Source organism: Pseudophryne corroboree, chromosome 7 (genome assembly GCF_028390025.1).
Source record: "Pseudophryne corroboree isolate aPseCor3 chromosome 7, aPseCor3.hap2, whole genome shotgun sequence".
Lineage (NCBI taxonomy): Eukaryota > Metazoa > Chordata > Amphibia > Anura > Myobatrachidae > Pseudophryne > Pseudophryne corroboree.
In genome coordinates, this window is record NC_086450.1 from 62944804 (window position 1) to 62966482 (window position 21679).

Sequence of the window (21679 nt, forward strand, 5' to 3'; positions counted from 1 at the left end):
GAGAATTGAGTTGATTTTCCCCTATATTGCTCATTGTGGAGAACAGCATACAGTTATATGTTATACAAAACCTTAAAAAAACTAAATAAAATTTAACAGAAATAAAAAATAAGATTTTACTTACCGATAAATCTATTTCTCGTAGTCCGTAGTGGATGCTGGGGACTCCGTCAGGACCATGGGGGAATAGCGGCTCTGCAGGAGACAGGGCACAAAACTAAAGCTTTAGGATCAGGTGGTGTGTACTGGCTCCTCCCCCTATGACCCTCCTCCAAGCCTCAGTTAGGATATTGTGCCCGGACGAGCGTACACAACAAGGAAGGATATTGAATCCCGGGTAAGACTCATACCAGCCACACCAATCACACCGTATAACTTGTGATCTAAACCCAGTTAACAGTATGACAAACGTAGGAGCCTCTGAACAGACGGCTCACAACAATAACAACCCGAATTTTTTTTTTTTTTTTTTTTTTGTAACAATAACTATGTACAAGTATTGCAGACAATCCGCACTTGGGATGGGCGCCCAGCATCCACTACGGACTACGAGAAATAGATTTATCGGTAAGTAAAATCTTATTTTCTCTGACGTCCTAAGTGGATGCTGGGGACTCCGTCAGGACCATGGGGATTATACCAAAGCTCCCAAACGGGCGGGAGAGTGCGGATGACTCTGCAGCACCGAGTGAGAGAACTCCAGGTCCTCCTCAGCCAGGGTATGCCCCTGACCAAGTAGCAGCTCGGCAAAGTTGTAAAGCCGAGACCCCTCGGGCAGTCGCCCAAGATGAGCCCACCTTCCTTGTGGAATGGGCATTTATATATTTTGGCTGTGGCAGTCCTGCCACAGAATGTGCAAGCTGAATTGTACTACACATTCAACTAGCAATCGTCTGCTTAGAAGCAAGAGCACCCAGTTTTTTGGGTGCATACAGGATAACAGCAAGTCAGTTTTCCTGACTCCAGCCGTCCTGGAAATCTATATTTTCAGGGCCCTGACAACATCTAGCAACTTGGAGTCCTCCAAGTCTCTAGTAGCCGCAGGTACCACAATAAGCTGGTTCAGATGAAACGCTGACACCACCTTAGGGAGAAACTGGGGACGAGTCCGCAGCTCTGCCCTGTCCGAATGGACAATCAGATATGGGCTTTTGTGAGACAAAGCCGCCAATTCTGACACTCGCCTGGCCGAGGCCAGGGCCAACATCATGGTCACTTTCCATGTGAGATATTTCAAATCCACAGATTTGAGCGGTTTAAACCAACGTGATTTGAGGAATCCCAGGACTACGTTGAGATCCCACAGTGCCACTGGAGGCACAAAAGGGGGTTGTATATGCAGTACTCCCTTGTCAAATTTCTGGACTTCAGGAACTGAAGCCAATTCTTTCTGGAAGAAAATCGACAGGGCCGAAATTTGAACCTTAATGGACCCCAATTTGAGGCCCATAGACACTCCTGTTTGCAGGAAATGCAGGAATCGACCGAGTTGAAATTTCTTCGTGGGGCCTTCCTGGCCTCACACCACGCAACATATTTTCGCCACATGTGGTGATAATGTTGTGCGGTCACCTCCTTCCTGGCTTTGACCAGGGTAGGAATGACCTCTTCCGGAATGCCTTTTTTCCCTTAGGATCCGGCGTTCAACCGCCATGCCGTCAAACGCACCCGCGGTAAGTCTTGGAACAGACATGGTACTTGCTGAAGCAAGTCCCTTCTTATCGGCAGAGGCCCTGAGTCCTCTGTGAGCATCTCATGAAGTTCCGGGTACCAAGTCCTTCTTGGCCCATCCGGAGCCACGAGTATAGTTCTTACTCCTCTACGTCTTATAATTCTCAGTACCTTTGGTATGAGAAGCAGAGGAGGGAACACATACACCGACTGGTACACCCATGGTGTTACCAAAACGTCCACAGCTATTTCCTGAGGGTCTCTTGACCTGGCGCAATACCTGTCCAGTTTTTTGTTCAGGCGGGACGCCATCATGTCCACCTTTGGTCTTTCCCAACGGTGCACAATCATGTGGAAACAACTTCTCGATGAAGTCCCCACTCTCCCGGGTGGAGGTCGTGCTGAGGAAGTCTGCTTCCCAGTTGTCCACTCCCGGAATGAAAACTGCTGACAGTGCTATCACATGATTTTCCGCCCAGCGAAGAATCCTTGCAGTTTCTGCCATTGTCCTCCTGCTTCTTGTGCCGCCCTGTCTGTTTACGTGGGCGACTGCCGTGATGTTGTCCCACTGGATCAATACCGGCTGACCTTGAAGCAGAGGTCTTGCTAAGCTTAGAGCATTGTAAATTGCTCTTAGCTCCAGTATATTTATGCGGAGAGAAGTCCCCAGACTTGATCACACTCCCTGGAAATTTTTTCCCTGTGTGACTGCTCCCCAGCCTTTCAAGCTGGAATCCGTGGTCACCAGGACCCAGTCCTGAATGCATAACTGTGGCACTTTAGTAGATGAGCACTCTGCAGCCACCACAGAAGAGACACCCTTGTCCTTGGAGACAGGGTTATCCGCTGATGCATCTGAAGATGCGATCCGGACCATATGTCCAGCAGATCCCACTGAAAAGTTCTTGCGTGAAATCTGCCGAAAGGAATCGCTTCGTAAGAAGCCACCATTTTTCCCAGGACCCTTGTGCAATGATGCACTGACACTTTTCCTGGTTTTTGGAGGTTCCTGACTAGCTCGGATAACTCCATGGCTTTCTCCTCCGGGAGAAACACCTTTTTCTGGACTATGTCCAGAATCATCCCTAGGGACAGCAGACGTGTCGTCGGAGACAGCTGCGATTTTGGAATATTTAGAATCCACCCGTGCTGTCGTAGAACTACTTGAGATAGTGCTACTCAGACCTCCAACTGTTCTCTGGACCTTGCCCTTATCAGGAGATCGTCCAAGTAAGGGATAATTAAGACGCCTTTTCTTTGAAGAAGAATCATCATTTCGGCCATTACCTTGGTAAAGACCCGGGGTGCCGTGGACAATCCAAACGGCAGCGTCTGAAACTGATAGTGACAGTTTTGTACCACGAACCTGAGGTACCCTTTGTGAGAAGGGCAAATTTGGACATGGAGGTAAGCATCCTTGATGTCCAGGGACACCATATAGTCCCCTTCCTCCTGGTTCGCTATCACTGCTCTGAGTGACTCCATTTAGAATAGGTCTCACCGAGCCGCCTGGCTTCAGTACCACAATATAGTGTGGAATAATACCCCTTTACTTGTTGTAGGAGGGGTACTTTGATTATCACCTGCTGGGAATACAGCTTGTGAATTGTTTCCAATACTGCCTCCCTGTCGGAGGTAGACGTTGGTAAAGCAAACTTCAGGAACCTGCGAGGGGGAGACGTCTCGAATTTCCAATCTGTACCCCTGGGATACTACTTGTAGGATCCAGGGGTCCACTTGCGAGTGAGCCCACTGCGTGCTGAAACTCTTGAGACGACCCCCCACCGCACCTGTTTGTACGGCCCCAGCGTCATGCTGAGGACTTGGCAGAAGCGGTGGAAGGCTTCTGTTCCTGGGAATGGGCTGCCTGCTGCAGTCTTCTTCCCTTACCTCTATCCCTGGGCAGATATTATGGGGACGAAAGGACTGAGGCTGAAAAGACTATGTCTTTTTCTGCTGAGATGTGACTTGGGGTAAAAAAGGTGGATTTTCTAGCTGTTGCCGTGGCCACCAGGTCCGATGGACCGACCCCAAATAACTCCTCCCCTTTATACGGCAATACTTCCATGTGCCGTTTGGAATCTGCATCACCTGACCACTGTCGTGTCCATAAACATCGTCTGGCAGATATGGACATCGCACTTACTCTTGATGCCAGAGTTTCGCATATATAGAAATGCATCTTTTAAATGCTCTATAGTCAATAAAATACTGTCCCTGTCAAGGGTATCAATATTTCCAGTCAGGGAATCCGACCAAGCCACCCCAGCGCTGCCCATCCAGGCTGAGGCGATCGCTGGTCGCAGTATAACACCAGTATGTGTGTATATACTTTTTAGGATATTTTCCAACCTCCTATCAGTTGGCTCCTTGAGGGCGTCCGTATCTGGAGACGGTAACGCCACTTGTTTTTATAAGCGTGTGAGCGCCTTATCCACCCTAAGGTGTGTTTCCCAACGCGCCATAACTTCTGGCGGGAAAGGGTATACCGCCAATAATTCTCTATCGGGGGAAACCCACGCATCATCACACACTTCATTTAATTTATCTGATTCAGGAAAAACCACATGTAGTTTTTTCACACTCCACATAGTACCCTTTTTTGTGGTACTTGTAGTATCAGAAATATGTAACATCTCCTTCATTGCCCTTAACAAGTAACGTGTGGCCCTAAAGGAAAATACGTTTGTTTCTTCACCGTCGACACTGGAGTCAGTGTCCGTGTCTGTGTCGACCGACTGAGGTAAAAGGACGTTTTAACGCCCCTGACGGTGTTTTAGACGCCTGGACAGGTACTAATTGGTTTGCCGGCCGTCTCATGTCGTCAACCGACCTTGCAGCGTGTTGACATTATCACGTAATTCCTTAAATAAGCCATCCATTCCGGTGTCGACTCCCTAGAGAGTGACATCACCATTACCGGCAATTGCTCCGCCTCCTCACCAACATCGTCCTCATACATGTCGACACACAAGTACCGACACACAGCACACACACAGGGAATGCTCTGATAGAGGACAGGACCCCACTAGCCCTTTGGGGAGACAGAGGGAGAGTTTGCCAGCACACACCAAAAACGCTATATTATACAGGGACAACCTTTATATAAGTGTTTTTCCCTTATAGCATTTTAATATATATATACATATCGCCAAATAAGTGCCCCCCCTCTCTGTTTTAACCCTGTTTCTGTAGTGCAGTGCAGGGGAGAGCCTGGGAGCCTTCCCACCAGCCTTTCTGTGAGGGAAAATGGCGCTGTGTGCTGAGGAGAATAGGCCCCGCCCCCTTTTCGGCGGGCTTCTTCTCCCGTTTTTCTGAGACCTGGCAGGGGTTAAATACATCCATATAGCCTCCAGGGGCTATATGTGATGTATTTTTAGCCAGAATAAGGTATTATACATTGCTGCCCAGGGCGCCCCCAGCAACGCCCTGCACCCTCCGTGACCGTTGGTGTGAAGTGTGTGACAACAATGGCGCACAGCTGCAGTGCTGTGCGCAACCTTCATGAAGACTGAAAAGCCTTCTGCCGCCTGTTTCTGGACCTTCAATCTTCAGCATCTGCAAGGGGGGTCGGCGGCGCGGCTCCGGGACGAACCCCAGGGTGAGACCTGTGTTCCGACTCCCTCTGGAGCTAATGGTGTCCAGTAGCCTAAGAAGCCAATCCATCCTGCACGCAGGTGAGTTGAACTTCTCTCCCCTAAGTCCCTCGATGCAGTGAGCCTGTTGCCAGCAGGACTCACTGAAAATAAGAAACCTAAAAACTTTTTCTAAGCAGCTCCTTAAGAGAGCCACCTAGATTGCACCCTGCTCGGACGGGCACAAAAACCTAACTGAGGCTTGGAGGAGGGTCATAGGGGGAGGAGCCAGTACACACCACCTGATCCTAAAGCTTTAGTTTTGTGCCCTGTCTCCTGCGGAGCCGCTATTCCCCCATGGTCCTGACGGAGTCCCCAGCATCCACTTAGGACGTCAGAGAAAAGCAAATAAGGTATACAAAAGGACTTAAAGGGGGAGATTCAAATGTTTGAAAAGTCAGTTGGGAGTTTGTTTTTTCCTATCTAATAGACGGGGAAAAACAGACACCTAACCGACTTTTCAAACATTTGAATTCGACTCAAAGAGTCACTTCAGGACAAGGGGGCAGACATTTTGTGACCGGAACCAATACTCTGGAGCATATAGGGTACAAATGCAACAAGTTCCTAATGAAAAAACAGTTTCAGACCTGGCAAACAACCTGCTGGAGTGCGCAGTAATGGGTACACGATATGTCAGTCCAATCTGACGGACTGGAAGACATATGGCCAGAGGCGTAACTAGGGTAGGGCGAGTGGGGCACGTGCCCTAGGCGCCTTGGCAGGCCCAGCAGAGATGGGCATCGCCGGCGGCCAGGGCATCACGCCCCACTCGCCCCCGTCACGCTGCAATTTGAGGGGAGGGGAGCGCAGCGTCTCGCCGCTGCCAGCACCAGCAGCGCTGCGTGTGTCCGGTCTCCGGCGGCGTTAGCCAATCAGAGCTTGCGGACCAGCTCTTGATTGGCTGCCGGTCCACGAGCTCTGATTGGCTAGCGAACCGGCGCCACATAGCCGCCGCGGGAGACCTGGAGCGGTGAGGGGCAGGAGAGGCGCTGCGCTCTCCTCCCCTCACATAGCACAGCCACGGGAAGAAGCGGTGAGTGAGCGGGGAGGGGGGGCATGTAACTGGAACTGTGGGGCATGTATCTGGCACTGTGGGGCAATGTATCTGGCACTGTGGGGCATTGTAACTGGCACTGTGGGGCATTGTAACTGGCACTGTGGGGCAATGTAACTGGCACTGTGGGGCAATGTAACTGGCACTGTGGGGCATTTTCAGTGGCCACACCCCTTCTGGTGCGTGGCCACGCGCGCACATACTTCTTTTGGTGTGTTTTTTTTTTTTTTTTTTGGGGGGGGGGGGGCACTCTTTTTCTTGCCCTGGGCTCCGAAAACCCTAGTTACGCCTCTGCATATGGCGTAGTGTGTACCCAGCTGTATTGTTGGGTGATATATGCAGACACCAAAAACATAAGCTGAGGAAGTGAGACAGGGGGGAAATGCTGGATATTACTCAGCACATAAACTCAGCAACATTACAGTGAGGAAGGGCCAAAACAATTTCACGGATCACTGAAAAGGAAGCAAAGCACCGGGTATACAGCAGGTGATCTTTACAAAATCCAAGTGTTTTATTAGCCATAAAAAAAAACAACCCAACAACATTATATAAAGCCACAATTATACAAAGTACAACTATAGATAGATATTTAGGGGGACATTTACTAAGCAGTGATAAAACTGGAGAAGTGAGCCAGTGGAGAAGTTGCCCATGGCAACCAATCAGCACTGACATTACATTTATAATTTGCATACTATAAAAGTATACAGAGCAGGTGATTGGTTGCCATGGGCAGCTTCTCCACTGGCTCACTTCTCCACTTTTATCACTGCTTAGTAAATGTCCCCCACAGCTAGATAAAAGTCAAGACAAGTGATAAAGGAATGAATGAAATGTAGCTATATACAGTATGGTCATTATGTTCCACCAACATGCTACCTGCATCTCAACTGTCATCTGTATCATAATGTTCTACTTTCCTGCCGAAACTATACCTTGCAGTAATTGTTGTGTTGTACATTACAGCCCTTCATGTTGGTTTTATGTAAGCGGCACAAAATCACAGTGCAGGTAAAAGCACATAAGGTTCTCAGAACACTTTAATAACAGATATACTTTCCAACTGAAGCGCTTTCCTGTAATAGATGCAGCTATTGGTAAAGCCAGTAGAGGGAGCTCTTTGATCACCAATACAGCAAGTTTCATGCGTTTTACAAATTAAAGGTGCGGTCACAAATCAACTGAGAACCCAGTCAACCTTTTACCTACCACTTTCCTCCATCCTACTTCCCATCACCTAGCCACTATGAACGCAGCAGCAAATTTGTTAGCAGCTGGGCAAAACCATGGGGGTCATTCCGAGTTGTTCGCTCGCAAGCTGCTTTTAGCAGCTTTGCACACGCTAAGCCGCCGCCTACTGGGAGTGAATCTTAGCTTATCAAAATTGCGAACGAAAGATTAGCAGAATTGCGAATAGACACTTCTTAGCAGTTTCTGAGTAGCTCCAGACTTACTCGGCATCTGCGATCAGTTCAGTCAGTTTCGTTCCTGGTTTGACGTCACAAACACACCCAGCGTTCGCCCAGACACTCCTCCGTTTCTCCAGCCACTCCCGCGTTTTTCCCAGAAACGGTAGCGTTTTTACGCACACACCCATAAAACGTCCAGTTTCCGCCCAGAAACACCCACTTCCTGTCAATCACATTACGATCACCAGAACGAAGAAAAAAACCTCGTAATGCCGTGAGTAAAATACCTAACTGCATAGCAAATTTACTTGGCGCAGTCGCACTGCAGACATTGCGCATTAGCGACTAATCGCTCCGGTGTGAGAAAAAAATAACGAGCGAACAACTCGGAATGACCCCCCATGTGCACTGCAGGTGGGGCAGATATAACATGTGCAGAGAGAGTTAGATTTGGGTGGGTTATTTTGTTTCTGTGCAGGGTAAATACTGGCTGCTTTATTTTTACACTGAAATGTAGATTTCAGTTTGAACACCCCCCACCCAAATCTAACTCGCTCTGCACATGTTACATCTGCCCCCCCCCCCCCTCCCTGCAGTGCACATGGGGGTCATTCCGAATCTATTGCGTGCTGCGCTTCGTCGCAGCCGTGCGATCGGGTCGGAACTGTGCATGCGCTGTGGCCGCATTGCGCGGGCAGCATCGCCGCTAGCGAAGAAAGCGGTCGCAGCGGCGACCACAAGAAGATCGACAGGAGGGGGCGTCAACTGACCGTTTTCTGGGAGTGGTGCGGCGAACGCAGGCGTGTCCAGGCGTTTGGAGGGCGGATGTCTGAGGTCAATTCCGGGACCTGCATCGCTGGATCGATCGCACAGGGTAAGTGACTGTTACCTTTGTCTAGTTCCACACAAAACTTTTTTTGCATAGCAGGGCTGCACAAGCGATCGCAGCCTTGCTATGCAAAAAAACACTCCCCCATAGGCGGCGTCTAGTTGATCGCACGAGCAGCAAAAAGTTGCTACGTGTGATCAACTCGCAATGACCCCCATGGTTTTGCCCAACTGCTAACAAATTTGCTGCTACGATCAGGTTTGAATTAGGCCCATGGCAGAAAGTACAGGGAGATAAACACTGGGTAAATCTGGTTAACTATATTGCCTGGCAAGCCATATGGATGGACACTGCACAACAACAGTGTGATTAGAAGTGAACACATTTGTACTCGGGATATACACAGGAAACATGCTAAATAATGAATATACAAGCAAATGTTCATGCAAATGTCCCGTCAGACGCATCTCAAATCGTGTCCAGCTCTACAACAATAGTATGTGCCCCAAAAGTACGTCAGGAGTATGTGTGTGTACATAATAGATATAGAGATGTGACTGGGCACTGAGGTCACATTGTCCTGTTTGTAGAATTCTGCAATGACGTAGCATACACAAAAGAATATGATTACCCCTCTAACAATCTCCTGCAGTGATCCGAATGGAAATCTCAGTTACGTAATGTGAACAGACAGCTGAGACTTGATATACTATAGCTACAACCAAAAAGATGATTGTACTGTCAGCTAGAGGGGGCAATACGTAAGAAGCCAATCAGAAGTGAACAGTGTCATCTATGCGGCAGTCCTTCAGCAATTATCAGAGTACACCCTTACCCATGGGTGGTCTACACTTGCCCCTCGCAGCATTGGATGACGCAAACAAATGATACCGAAATCTATCTATCTAGTTATAAAAAAAGAAAGAACAGTATTTCAGTTCTCAAGCAGACGCCAATTGCTAATGTATAGCATCCCAGATGGCATCCATCACAGCGAGCTGTGAGTAGGACCAACAAGTGCCGTAGAGCGGCAGACTGCCAGAACCACCGTGAAAACAGAAAATGAATAGAAAGATACATGACGTGTGAGCATCAAAGCTCAATAAACGTGGCAGAGACAAAATAGTACCTAACAAGCACCTATTCCTTGCGGCTCACGTCAGTGCGGGCGTGCGTCAGCAATCTGCCGCCCTCTGCTTGGGTTGCACCATAAGCAACATAAGAAATGTGGCTGCAACTCACCATCCTGGAAGACGCGTTCCACGTTAAGCCCGTAGGTGGCGCAGGTTTCATAGTAAGTGCATCGCTTGAGGTCGTTGGACAGCTTTCGCGCTCGGGAATCGTCTATTACACGGGGGTTGCTGCAACTGATGGCATCTGTATGAACAGAGAGAGAAGATACTCTTTTATACGCTCTTGAAGCAATGAAATTGGTGTAGACCTATGGCATTCCTTCCACGGTTTTGTATTGTCTCCCCGTGCTTGCGTGGGTTTCCTCCCACAATCCAAAAATATGCTGGTAAGTTAACTGGCTCCTGTGAAAATGAAACCTTAGGCTATGGCCACACACAGCAGCCAAGCGGGTCCCGTTCCTTGGCCGGGAGGGGGGTGCTGTGTTCACATGGATCCTATTCTGCGGGATGCTGCAGAACAGGATCCGGCCAGTGACGCACAGGATTTCAATGTAACACAGTGCCGCACTGTGTGAACACATACATTGAAATCCTGTTGTCCTGCCGTTCGGTCCAACTGCAGCATGCTACGGGCGAACCCAGCGGCGGCAGGACTGCCGCACACGTGTGGGTGCCTGCACAGGAGCCCATGTGCACGCTCCTTCCGGCCAAGCGGGTCCCGCTAAACGGGACCCGCTTGGCCGCTATGTGTGGCCGTAGCCTAATATGTATGTCTGTTCCCGTGGTAGGGAACAAGGAAGCAGGGGTGGCACTTCCTAGCCAGAACTTTGAGGGTTCCATTGCAACATTCTGAAGGGGCCCCTGTCCCAGTGCTTCTAGAAACATACGTAGAAGCAGATAAGAACCACTTGGCCCATCTAGTCTGCCCCTTTTTTTATCCTTTAGGTAATCTCAACCCTGTTTGAACCTTAATTCTTTGTAAGGATATTCATATGCCTATCCCAAGCATGTTTAAATTGCTCTACAGTCTTAGCCTCTACTACCTCTGATGGGAGGCTATTCCACTTATCCACTACCCTTTCTGTGAAAGAAGATATCTCTCTGAAGCAGTTGTTCATCTTACGCCCCATACTAGTGCCCTAGTATATTTTATGAACCATTGTAGTGCCCTAGTTCACATTACGTCATATTGTATAGCTGCCAGACTACCTTATGCAACACAGTATCCCCAATTCACATTATGACAGTGTCCCCAGTTCATATTGTTCCACATTACAGTTCCCCAGTTTATATTATGTACCACTATAATGCCCTCCAGTTCATTTTATGCCACATTAAAATGAGCAGGTCCAGGGGCATACCTAGATATATTGCAGGCCCCAAGGCAAAAGTTTGTAGGGACCCCAATGGTGACAAATGTATATAACACATGTAACTGTGACAGGGAAGGTGGCCCCTTTCAGCTCTGGGCCCCATAGCAGCTGCCCCCCCTCCCCCTTCACCTATGGTAGCTACTTCCCTGACTGTAAGCTCCACTGGGGCAGGGACTGATGTGGGTGGGCAAGTACTCGCTGTGGAATCTGTGTGGTATATACGGTAAATAACTGGTAATCACAGTAAGGTTTAGGTCTGCAAAGGACCACTCTAATGGTGTAACAAAATAATGTATTATCTAGGCAGGTTAGGGGAATGGAAAACTGTGTGAACTATAGTTTAATACAGTATATAATTAACACTGACATTTAATAATGCAACTGTCATATTAACACCCTGACGTAATATTCTATATTACACAAACATGACTTAAAGGTCACTATTGATTATGTATTATAAAAATGATTCAGGCTATAGCTAATGTTTAAATGATCTGCAGATAATAAGGTGCTGGGTGTGTAGCCTCTTTTAGTGTAGGACTTCAGACATTTTTGACCATTGGTGGGAAAACTCAATTTAAGGTATTTATTTTTAATAAATGAGGATAAATAATACATCTGTCTTATGAATTACATTCAAGTTCTATGTTCAATAAAATTGAAAGAATCATTCCAGAGGTGATTCGTTTGTGAAATAAAGTGTTCTTTCCCTTCATGAGCAAAATGTACAGATGTATATACAGTACATGTTTTTAATGCGTTAAGTTCCATACAGAATTGTTTTTTATTATGATTTTTTTTTTTTATGATTATATTGGTTTAAGAGTCTGTAAAGACACTTTTTTTTTTTTTTCAGTGGGCCCCTCTACTGAAAGAGATGACATATGGGACAGTAATACCTCCACGTTTATTGCGGAGAATCAGCTCATTCCTCGCTATTTTAGGCTGTTTGTTCAGTCAGAGAAACGCATGATCAGTTGGGTGCAGAAATGTACATCGAATATATGTCAAGCTCGGAACGACAAAACTTTCAGTATCTCGTTCCTCCCCAAACGCGAAAGAATCGGGTGTTTCTAGTTATAAATTTTTTTCGATATCTGGGGGATTATTAGAGGAATATTAACTTTATATAGATTCTGTACCTGGGTGGGAACGTTAACCCCCATTTTGTCAGGGAATATTTTAAACTGAGAAGTCATTAATTTAAGTATATGTTTCATTCCTGTAAGAGGTGTCAGCTCAGATACATCGATGTTATTTTACAGACCGCAAAGGACTCAAAAACGTAATCGCCATCCAACGTGACAGAATTTGGCCGGTAAGAGTAGGAGACCATTAAAATAGGTCTGTTCTGCCACATTAAGTAACTATGAATAATTGATATACTATCTTGGACTGAATTTAGCATTGGTCCTAAGTATCATGGGTGGTTTTTCTGTAGATGTGTATAAGGCAATGGCACCGACGGCGGCTATTGTATCTAGCAGCAGATATTAGGCTGAATAGGTTATAATTTTATTTTTCTTCATTTTTCTTTTTATATTTTATTGCCTGAAGACTATACGCTGGTAAATCGCGACATCATGTGGACTCGAAGTGAACCAAAACCTGGTCCTGATCTCCCGAGGAGATCTGATCTAAGTTCTGGATTAGATCTTGCCGCATTTCAGAATTCGGATTTTTAAAACCGAATTTTGGATTTTGACCTGCAAAAATTACATGGTTTTAGCTGTTTTTATAAAATGTTATCAATGATCATCGTAATTTTTTTAATCAAACCAAAATACGAATCTGAACCAAAACACTTGAGGGTGGTCAACCCTCATCACTAATAAAAAGCAAAGGCGCAGAAAATAAGATTTTAAACCTACCGGTAAATCTATTTCTCCTAGTCCGTAGAGGATGCTGGGGACTCCGTAAGGACCATGGGGTATAGACGGGCTCCGCAGGGCACCTAAAAAGAACTTTGACTATGGGTGTGCACTGGCTCCTCCCTCTATGCCCCTCCTCCAGGCCCCAGTTAGAGAACTGTACCCAGAGGAGATGGACAATACAAGGCAGGATTTAGAAATCCAAGGGCAAGATTCACACCAGCCCACACCAATCATACCATGTAACCTGGATCATACATAACCAGTTAACCGTATGAACAACAACAGTAACGGTCCAAGACCGATTTCAACTGTAACATAACCCTTATGTCCGCAACAACTATATACAAGTCTTGCAGAGTTTCCGCACTGGGGCGGGCGCCCAGCATCCTCTACGGACTAGGAGAAATAGATTTACCGGTAGGTTTAAAATCTTATTTTCTCTTACGTCCTAGAGGATGCTGGGGACTCCGTAAGGACCATGGGGTTTATACCAAAGCATCCAATCGGGCGGGAGAGTGCGTACGACTCTGCAGCACCGACTGAGCAAACGCTAGGTCCTCATCAGCCAGGGTATCAAACTTGTAGAATTTTGCAAAAGTGTTTGACCCCGACCAAGTCGCCGCTCGGCAAAGTTGTAATGCCGAGACGCCTCGGGCAGCCGCCCAAGAAGAGCCCACCTTCCTAGTGGAATGGGCCTTAACCGAATTTGGTACCGGCAATCCAGCCGTAGAGTGAGCCTGCTGAATCGTATTACAGATCCAGCGAGCAATAGTCTGCTTCGAAGCAGGTGCGCCAATCTTATTGGCCGCATACAGAACAAACAGAGCCTCTGTTTTCCTAATTCTAGCCGTCCTGGCTACATAAATCTTTAAGGCCCTGACTACGTCCAGGGATCTAGAATCCTCCAGGTCACTTTTAGCCACAGGCACTACAATAGGTTGATTCACATGGAATGAAGAAACCACCTTAGGCAAAAATTGCGGACGTGTCCTCAATTCAGCTCGATCCACATGAAAAATCAAGTAGGGGCTTTTGTGTGACAAAGCCGCCAATTCTGATACTCGCCTTGCTGATGCCAAGGCCAACAACATGACCACCTTCCAAGTAAGAAATTTCAACTCAACCTTGTTAAGGAGTTCAAACCAGTGTGATTTTAGGAACTGCAACACCACGTTGAGGTCCCACGGTGCCACTGGAGGCACAAAAGGAGGCTGGATGTGGAGCACTCCCTTTACAAACGTCTGGACTTCTGGAAGAGAAGCCAATTTCTTCTGAAAGAAAATCGAGAGGGACGAAATCTGAACCTTAACAGAGCCTAATTTCAGGCCCATATCCACTCCTGTCTGTAGGAAGTGGAGAAAACGACCCAGATGAAAATCTTCCGTAGGTGCATTCTTGGTCTCACACCAAGACACATACTTTCGCCAGATACGGTGATCATGCTTAACCGTCACCTCCTTCCTAGCCTTTATTAACGTAGGGATGACCTCTTCCGGAATCCCCTTTTTCGCTAGGATTCAGCGTTCAACCGCCATGCCGTCAAACGTAACCGCGGTAAGTCCTGAAATACACAGGGCCCCTGTTGCAACAGGTCTTCCCTCAGAGGAAGAGGCCAGGGATCTCCTGTGAGCATCTCTTGTAGATCTGAGTACCAGGTTCGAGGCCAGTCTGGGACAACGAGTATCGTCTGTACTCTTCTTTGCCTTATGATCCTCAACACCTTTGTGATGAGAGGAAGAGGAGGAAACATGTAGACCGATTTGAACACCCACGGTGTTATCAGAGCGTCTACTGCCACTGCCTGAGGGTCCCGAGACCTGGCACAATACCTCCGAAGCTTTTTGTTGAGGCGTGACGCCATCATGTCTATTTGAGGAGTTCCCCAAAGACGTGTTATGTCTGCAAAGACTTCTTGATGAAGTCCCCACTCTCCTGGATGGAGATCGTGTCTGCTGAGGAAGTCTGCTTCCCAGTTGTCCACTCCCGGAATGAAGACAGCCGACAGAGCGCTTACATGATTTTCCACCCAGCGAAGAATCCTGGTGGCTTCCGCCATCGCTTCTTGTCCCGCCTTGGCGGTACACATGAGCCACTGCTGTGAGATTGTCTGATTGAATCAGAACCGGTAGGTTTCGAAGAAGACTCTCCGCTTGCCGAAGGCAGTTGTAAATGGCCCTGAGTTCCAACACATTGATGTGTAGACAGGACTCCTGGTCTGACCTTAGTCCCTGAAAATTTCTTCCTTTGGTGACTGCTCCCCATCCTCGGAGGCTCGCGTCCGTGGTTACCAGGATCCAGTCCTGAATTCCGAACCGGCGACCCTCCAGCAGGTGAGCACTTTTCAACCACCACAGGAGAGACACTCTGGCCCCTGGGGACAGAGTTATTTTCCGATGTAAGTGCAGATGGGACCCGGACCACTTGTCCAGAAGGTCCCATTGAAAAGTAATTGCATGGAACCTTCCGAAGGGAATGGCCTCGTAGGCCGCCACCATTTTTCCCAGAACTCGAGTGCATTGGTGAACTGACACCCTTTTCGGTTTTAGCAGGTCTCTGACCATGTTCTGGATGTCCTGGGCTTTCTCTATTGGGAGGAAGACCTTTATTTGTTCCGTATCCAGTATCATACCTAAGAACGGTAGTCGAGTTGTCGGAATCAACTGTGACTTCGGTAGATTTAAAATCCAACCGTGTTGCTGGAGCACTCTCAGAGAGAGCGCCACACTGCTCAGCAATTTCTCTCTTGATCTCGCTTTTATCAGGAGATCGTACAAGTATGGGATAATTGTGACTCCATGCTTGCGCAGGACCACCATCATTTCCGCCATTATCTTGGTGAAAATCCTCGGGGCCGTGGAAAGTCCAAACGGCAACGTCTGAAATTGGTAATGACAATCCTGTACAGCGAATTTCAGGTATTCCTGATGGGGGGCATATATGGGGACATGCAGGTACGCATCCTTTATGTCCAGAGACACCATAAACTCCCCCTCCTCCATGTTGGCTATTATCGCTCTGAGTGATTCCATTTTGAATTTGAATCTTTTTAAGTACAGGTTTAGGGATTTCAGATTCAAAATAGGTCTGACCGAACCGTCCGGTTTTGGGACCACAAATAGGGTTGAGTAGTAACCTCTTCCCTGCTGGTGCAGAGGAACCTTGATTATCACTTGCTGTATAGACAGCGTTTGAATTGCAGCTAACACTACATCCCTTTCCGATGTGGAAGCTGGTAGGGCCGATTTAAAAAATCGGCGCGGGGGCACCTCCTCGAATTCCAGTTTGTACCCCTGGGAAACTATTTCCAACACCCAGGGATTCAGGTCTGATCTGACCCAGGTCTGACTGAAAAGTCGAAGACGTGCCCCCACCGGTGCGGACTCCCTCAGGGGAGCCCCAGCGTCATGCTGTGGGGTTTTGGAGCAGCCGGGGAGGACTTTTGGTCCTGGGCACCTGCCGAAGCAGGTGTTCTTTTGCCTCTGCCCTTACCTCTGGCGAGGAAAGAGCATCCCCGACCTCTTCTGGACTTGTGCGACCGAAAGGACTGCATCTGATAGGGTGTTACTTTCTTTTGCTGTTGGGGAATATATGGTAAAAAATTTGATTTACCTGCTGTAGCTGTGGAAACCAGGTCCGTCAGCCCATCCCCAAACAATACCTCACCCTTATAGGGTAGTACTTCCATATGTTTTTTGGAATCCGCATCACCCGTCCATTGGCGAGTCCATAAGGATCTTCTCGCCGAGATAGACATGGCATTGGCCCTAGAAGCTAGCAGTCCAATGTCCCTTTGAGCATCCCTCATAAATAAGACTGCGTCTTTAATATGGGCTAGAGTTAAGAATATAGTATCCTTATCCATATTATCAAATTGATCTGTCAGCTCATCTGTTCAAGCTGCAATTGTGCTACACACCCATGCCGACGCAATTGTCGGTCTTAGCACAGCACCCGTATGAGAATAAATACACTTTAAGGTAGTTTCTTGCCTGCGATCTGCAGGGTCCTTAAGGGCCGCTGTGTCAGGAGACGGTAGCGCCACTTTCTTGGACAAGCGCGTCAGGGCCTTGTCCACAGTGGGGGGTGATTCCCAAATCTCCCTATCCTGCTTAGGGAAGGGGTATGCCATATAAATTCTTTTGGGGATCTGCGGTCTCTTTTCCGTAGCCTCCCAAGCTTTTCCAAAGAAATCATTTAATTCATGAGATGTGGGAAAATTAATAATCTGTTTCTTTTCCTTAAACATGTGTACCCTTGTGTCGGGGACCGAGGGTTCATCCTCCATATGCAACACATCCCTTATTGCCACAATCATACACTGAATGGTTTTAGTCACCCTAGGGTGCAATTTTACTTCGTCATAGTCGACACTGGAATCAGAATCCGTGTCGGTAGTAGTGTCTTGTGTTAAGGGACGCTTTTGAGACCCCGACGGGCCCTGTGAGTCGGTCCAATCCGAGGATTGACCCCCTGATGTCCCCCCTAAGTCAGCCTTATCAAGCCTTTTATGTAAAGATGCCACACTTGCATTCAACATATGCCACATGTCCATCCATTCCGGAGTCGGCACAACCGACGGGGACACACCACTCATTTGCTCCACCTCCTCCTTGGAGAAGCCTTCCGCTTCAGACATGTCGACACCACGTACCGACACCCCACACACACAGGGATTAACCTCAAGGGGACAAAACCCCAACCAGGCCCTTAGGAGAGACAGAGAGAGTATGCCAGTACATACCCAGTGCTTAATAACACTGTGGAAAAATATGACCAGATAGCGCTTTTTTATATAATAATATTCCAATTCCCACTCACTGCGTCGCCAATGTGCCCCCCTCCTCTTTTTTCCAGCCTGTGAAGTTCAGCAGGGGAGAGACCAGGGAGCCAGCGTTCAGCATGCAGCCTCTGTGGACAAAATGGCGCTGGTTAGTGCTGAGGATCAAGCCCCGCCCACCCGACGGCGGGCTTCGGTCCCAGTGCTTTTTTTATTAAAATGGCGGGGGATTCTTTGATTTACTGCCTCCGCAGCCTAATCCATCTTAACATGCCCAGAAGTGAGGAATATTGCTGCCCAGGGCGCCCCCCCCAGCGCCCTGCACCCTTCAGTGCTGCTCTGTGTGTGTATAGTGGGAGCAATGGCGCGCAGCTTACCGCTGCGCCCCTTACCTCATGAAGATCTGATGTCTTCTGCCGCCTGATGTCTTCTGCCTTCTCATACTCACCCGGCTTCTATCTTCGGCATCTGTGAGGAGGACGGCGGCGCAGCTCCGGGACGAACCCCAGGTGAGACCTGTGTTCAGACACCCTCTGGAGCTAATGGTGTCCAGTAGCCTTAGAAGCAGTGCCAAACTTGACAAGCCAGCTCTGCTTCTCTCTCCTCAGTCCCACGATGCAGGGAGCCTGTTGCCAACAGGACTCCCTGAAAATAAAAAACCTAACAAAATTCTTTTAAACAGAAAACTCTGGAGAGCTCTCTGCAGTGCACCCATTCTCCTCTGGGCACAGAATCTAACTGAGGTCTGGAGGAGGGGCATAGAGGGAGGAGCCAGTGCACACCCATAGTAAAAGTTCTTTTTAAGTGCCCTATCTCCTGCGGAGCTCATCTAAACCCCATGGCCCTTACGGAGTCCCCAGCATCCTCTAGGACGTAAGAGAATGGTAACTACTGAGGATAATGTAGATCTAGGAGAAACTGTTTACGGTGTCTTAAAGGTAGGACAACACTGCAGTGGGTCACTGGAGGGGGGCATCAAAATGCTAGGTTGCATAAGATGTGGAACTAAGCTTTTAAATATATTAATGATCTTAAGAAAAGTAGAGCAGGATTCCAATCTACAGAAAGTGTTATAAAGAACTGATATTGGAAGGGTAGCAGGTCTAGGGGAATTCTGAAGAAGCAATACATTTTTTATTTTAATAATATGTCAGATAACATTACATTTATCAATCTTTAGAACCTGGTGAGGACTAGATGATAGTTCATTATTTCCTGAAAAGCAGTGTACCTTGTGTTTCACATGACTGAATGTTAAGTGTAGCATGACACTAATTCACACCCATTCATTCTTAAAACTTCTTATTTATCTTTGTAATAACGTAATAGTGAGCATGTGTTGCAGTTATCTATATTGCCACTAGATGGTGCTGTGCGACTAGTCATGAAACCCTTTTCCCCCCCCATCAGTATAAAGCACGCAGTTCCACCAGGACTTTGCCGGCGAGGTTGTGGCACGAGCTTCACTCACCCTGAGTGCCCACCAGCACCATAGGAATCTCGTTGGTATTGCGGTAGTTGGCTAGGCGGCTGTAGTAGTGATAGACTGTCTGGAAACTGATCTCATCCTCTAGGCTGAAGACAAAGATTACAGCATCCACCCACATAGCAAACTAAAAAAAAGGGCAGAGATACAAGTATACGAGTCAATAATGACATGAGTAACAGAAGACAAAAAAAAGAAAACAATTTATGAGAAAGAGGATCAAGAACTGGGACAAAAACTGATTAAGTGAAAAGAACAGACAGTGAGAAGAGAAAGAGAGGCGTGCATAATCTATTACAATGGAGTAAGTGAATTAAAGAGCAACGTGAGCTATACATAAGATACATCTTACTTGTGCTTCTGGGGGTCCTCCCTCATCCCGGATCAGTAGGAGGTAGCTCTGTCCATCAACCACTATCTCCTTCTTGAACCTGCCCCCTGTCACAGATGAGAGAGCATTAGGCAGAGTCAGAGACGTCGGAGCACAGGAAAGGGACATGAATGAGAGGAGACACAGGAGGTAGACGTTGCTTGTAGGAGAAGCCCAGGTACAGGAGCCAGTCACACACAGTGCACGTGATGCGGCATAAACAGCATGGAGGCTAGAATTGCATCAATAGGGAGATACGTTTCCACCTGCCCTTGTTTCGCAGAGGCCCCTCTGGGTCATACATATAACCGGATTGTTCTGCAGACATTAGGAAACTTACACTTCTGTGCCCAGTCACATACTCTACTACAAGCAACGTCCTGGAGTAAGTAGGCAATGGGAGAGGTGAATACACTGCTACAGGCCAGAAATCAGGGCAGAGCTGCACCTAAGCAGAACTCCAAGCCTCCAATAAGAGACCGACTGGGAGCACAGCCTGCAGCCTGGCGGACGTTCTGTTACCTGCAGCACTGCCCTGTACAGGTGGCTCACACAACACATAGTACAGCACAAGGTGGAAGAGATGGTCATTACAGGACAATGCAGAAGATTGATGTACAAGAAGATGGTACACAGAGATACAAAACACCCCCCTCCCCCTCTCCCCAAACACCCCACCCCCATTCCCACCACCACCACCATCCGAGCTATCAGCCTGCCAGACAGCGCATAAAGAAAGCTCTGCCTTATTTACGGACACCTAACGATCTTTTACCAAGATTACCTATCTCTACATATGCAATGCAAATATACTGCACGCCGGATGCAATATATCTGAGAGACATATTGTCCCCAGCTGACTGTGTGCCCGTGGTCAACTGACCGACCGATAAGCTGAACCAGTGACCATGACATCATATTTAAATCCTTGCGCAGCTGTGAGGTCTGGGCAGACATATAGTGTGCTTACCGAAACCGGTCACTGGATCCATTGGTCCTGGCTCCGTTGGCCAAGTGTGTACCTAGCATTAGGGGGACTTATTGCAACCGTTCAGCAGTTTCACACACAACCAACATTGAGAGATTACACTCTCATTAACCAGAACCAGGGTCAGAAAACCTATCTAGCTTCTGTGGAACTAGAAGTAGCAGCATGTTTTAATTTTACCCTTAACAAAATGCCGTGCTATCAAAGCTTTAGCCAATCATCAGTCCAATAATAGAGATTTACAATTGCTATAAAGAGCAAGGAAAGACAACATAGCTCTGGTTCCATGGATTCCTGGGGGTAATAATCTAAGCACCATACCGGCTCTCAGTATATATGAAATAACCTTAATGAGGCAGCAACTCTCATAAACGCCAGAAAAACTCCAATGCTGTGATTTTACTGTCCCTTAACATGTAAACTCTCACGAGCAGGGCCCTCCTCCCTCATGTTCCTCCACAGGGCTCAGGCTCTCTGAGTGCTGATCTGACTTCCCTTGACAATGGACTCACCTCCGCTTGTCTGTAAAGAAACAGTGAGGGCCCCAACACTCGTTCTCTAGTCCATGTCCTACTTAGTTTGTCAATTTTACTGCCCTGTATTGTCCGACTATGTGTTATTGTACAGTTACCAAACTGACCTGTCATGTTTTACGGTTACTGTATATATACCCTGTAAGGTGCTAAGGAAACTTTATGGAGCCTTGAAAATAAAAGAATCATTTTCCCAGCTCTGAACAAATGAAGAGAAAAAGAATACACAAAGCTGTAACATGTTCCGGATACCCCTTTTCCACCAAACGTAGAACACAGATTATTGCCAAGGCAAATGTGGTTCCATTTTGGTGGGAAAGGGTCTGAGAAAATTCCCCGGTTTCATGTTATCCGGGAATACAGCCCTGGCAGCTATCAGTGGCTCAAACTTAGGAAGAACCCGGGTAACGGTGAGGTGTAAACGCAAGACCCGGGTTATCCAACCTGGGTCACACGAAAAGCATAGGGCAGATGTTCTCAAACACGGTCCTCAAGGCACCACAATGGTCCAGGTTTTAAGTATATCCACGCTTGGCCATAG

General features: G+C 47.5%; 1 protein-coding gene across 7 annotated transcripts in view; it reads right to left on the reverse strand.

Moving 5' to 3' along the window:
* Window positions 1–21679, reverse strand: part of AGAP1 (ArfGAP with GTPase domain, ankyrin repeat and PH domain 1) — a 636024-nt gene that overhangs the window by 242778 nt on the left and 371567 nt on the right. For all 7 annotated transcript variants that reach the window (XM_063933229.1, XM_063933230.1, XM_063933228.1 and 4 more), the window contains 3 exons: window positions 19600–19685; window positions 19233–19374; window positions 9847–9981 (listed from right to left, as the gene is read on the reverse strand). In XM_063933229.1, coding sequence (XP_063789299.1) covers window positions 9847–9981; window positions 19233–19374; window positions 19600–19685 — 363 coding nt within the window. The remainder of the gene's footprint in view (window positions 1–9846; window positions 9982–19232; window positions 19375–19599; window positions 19686–21679) is intronic.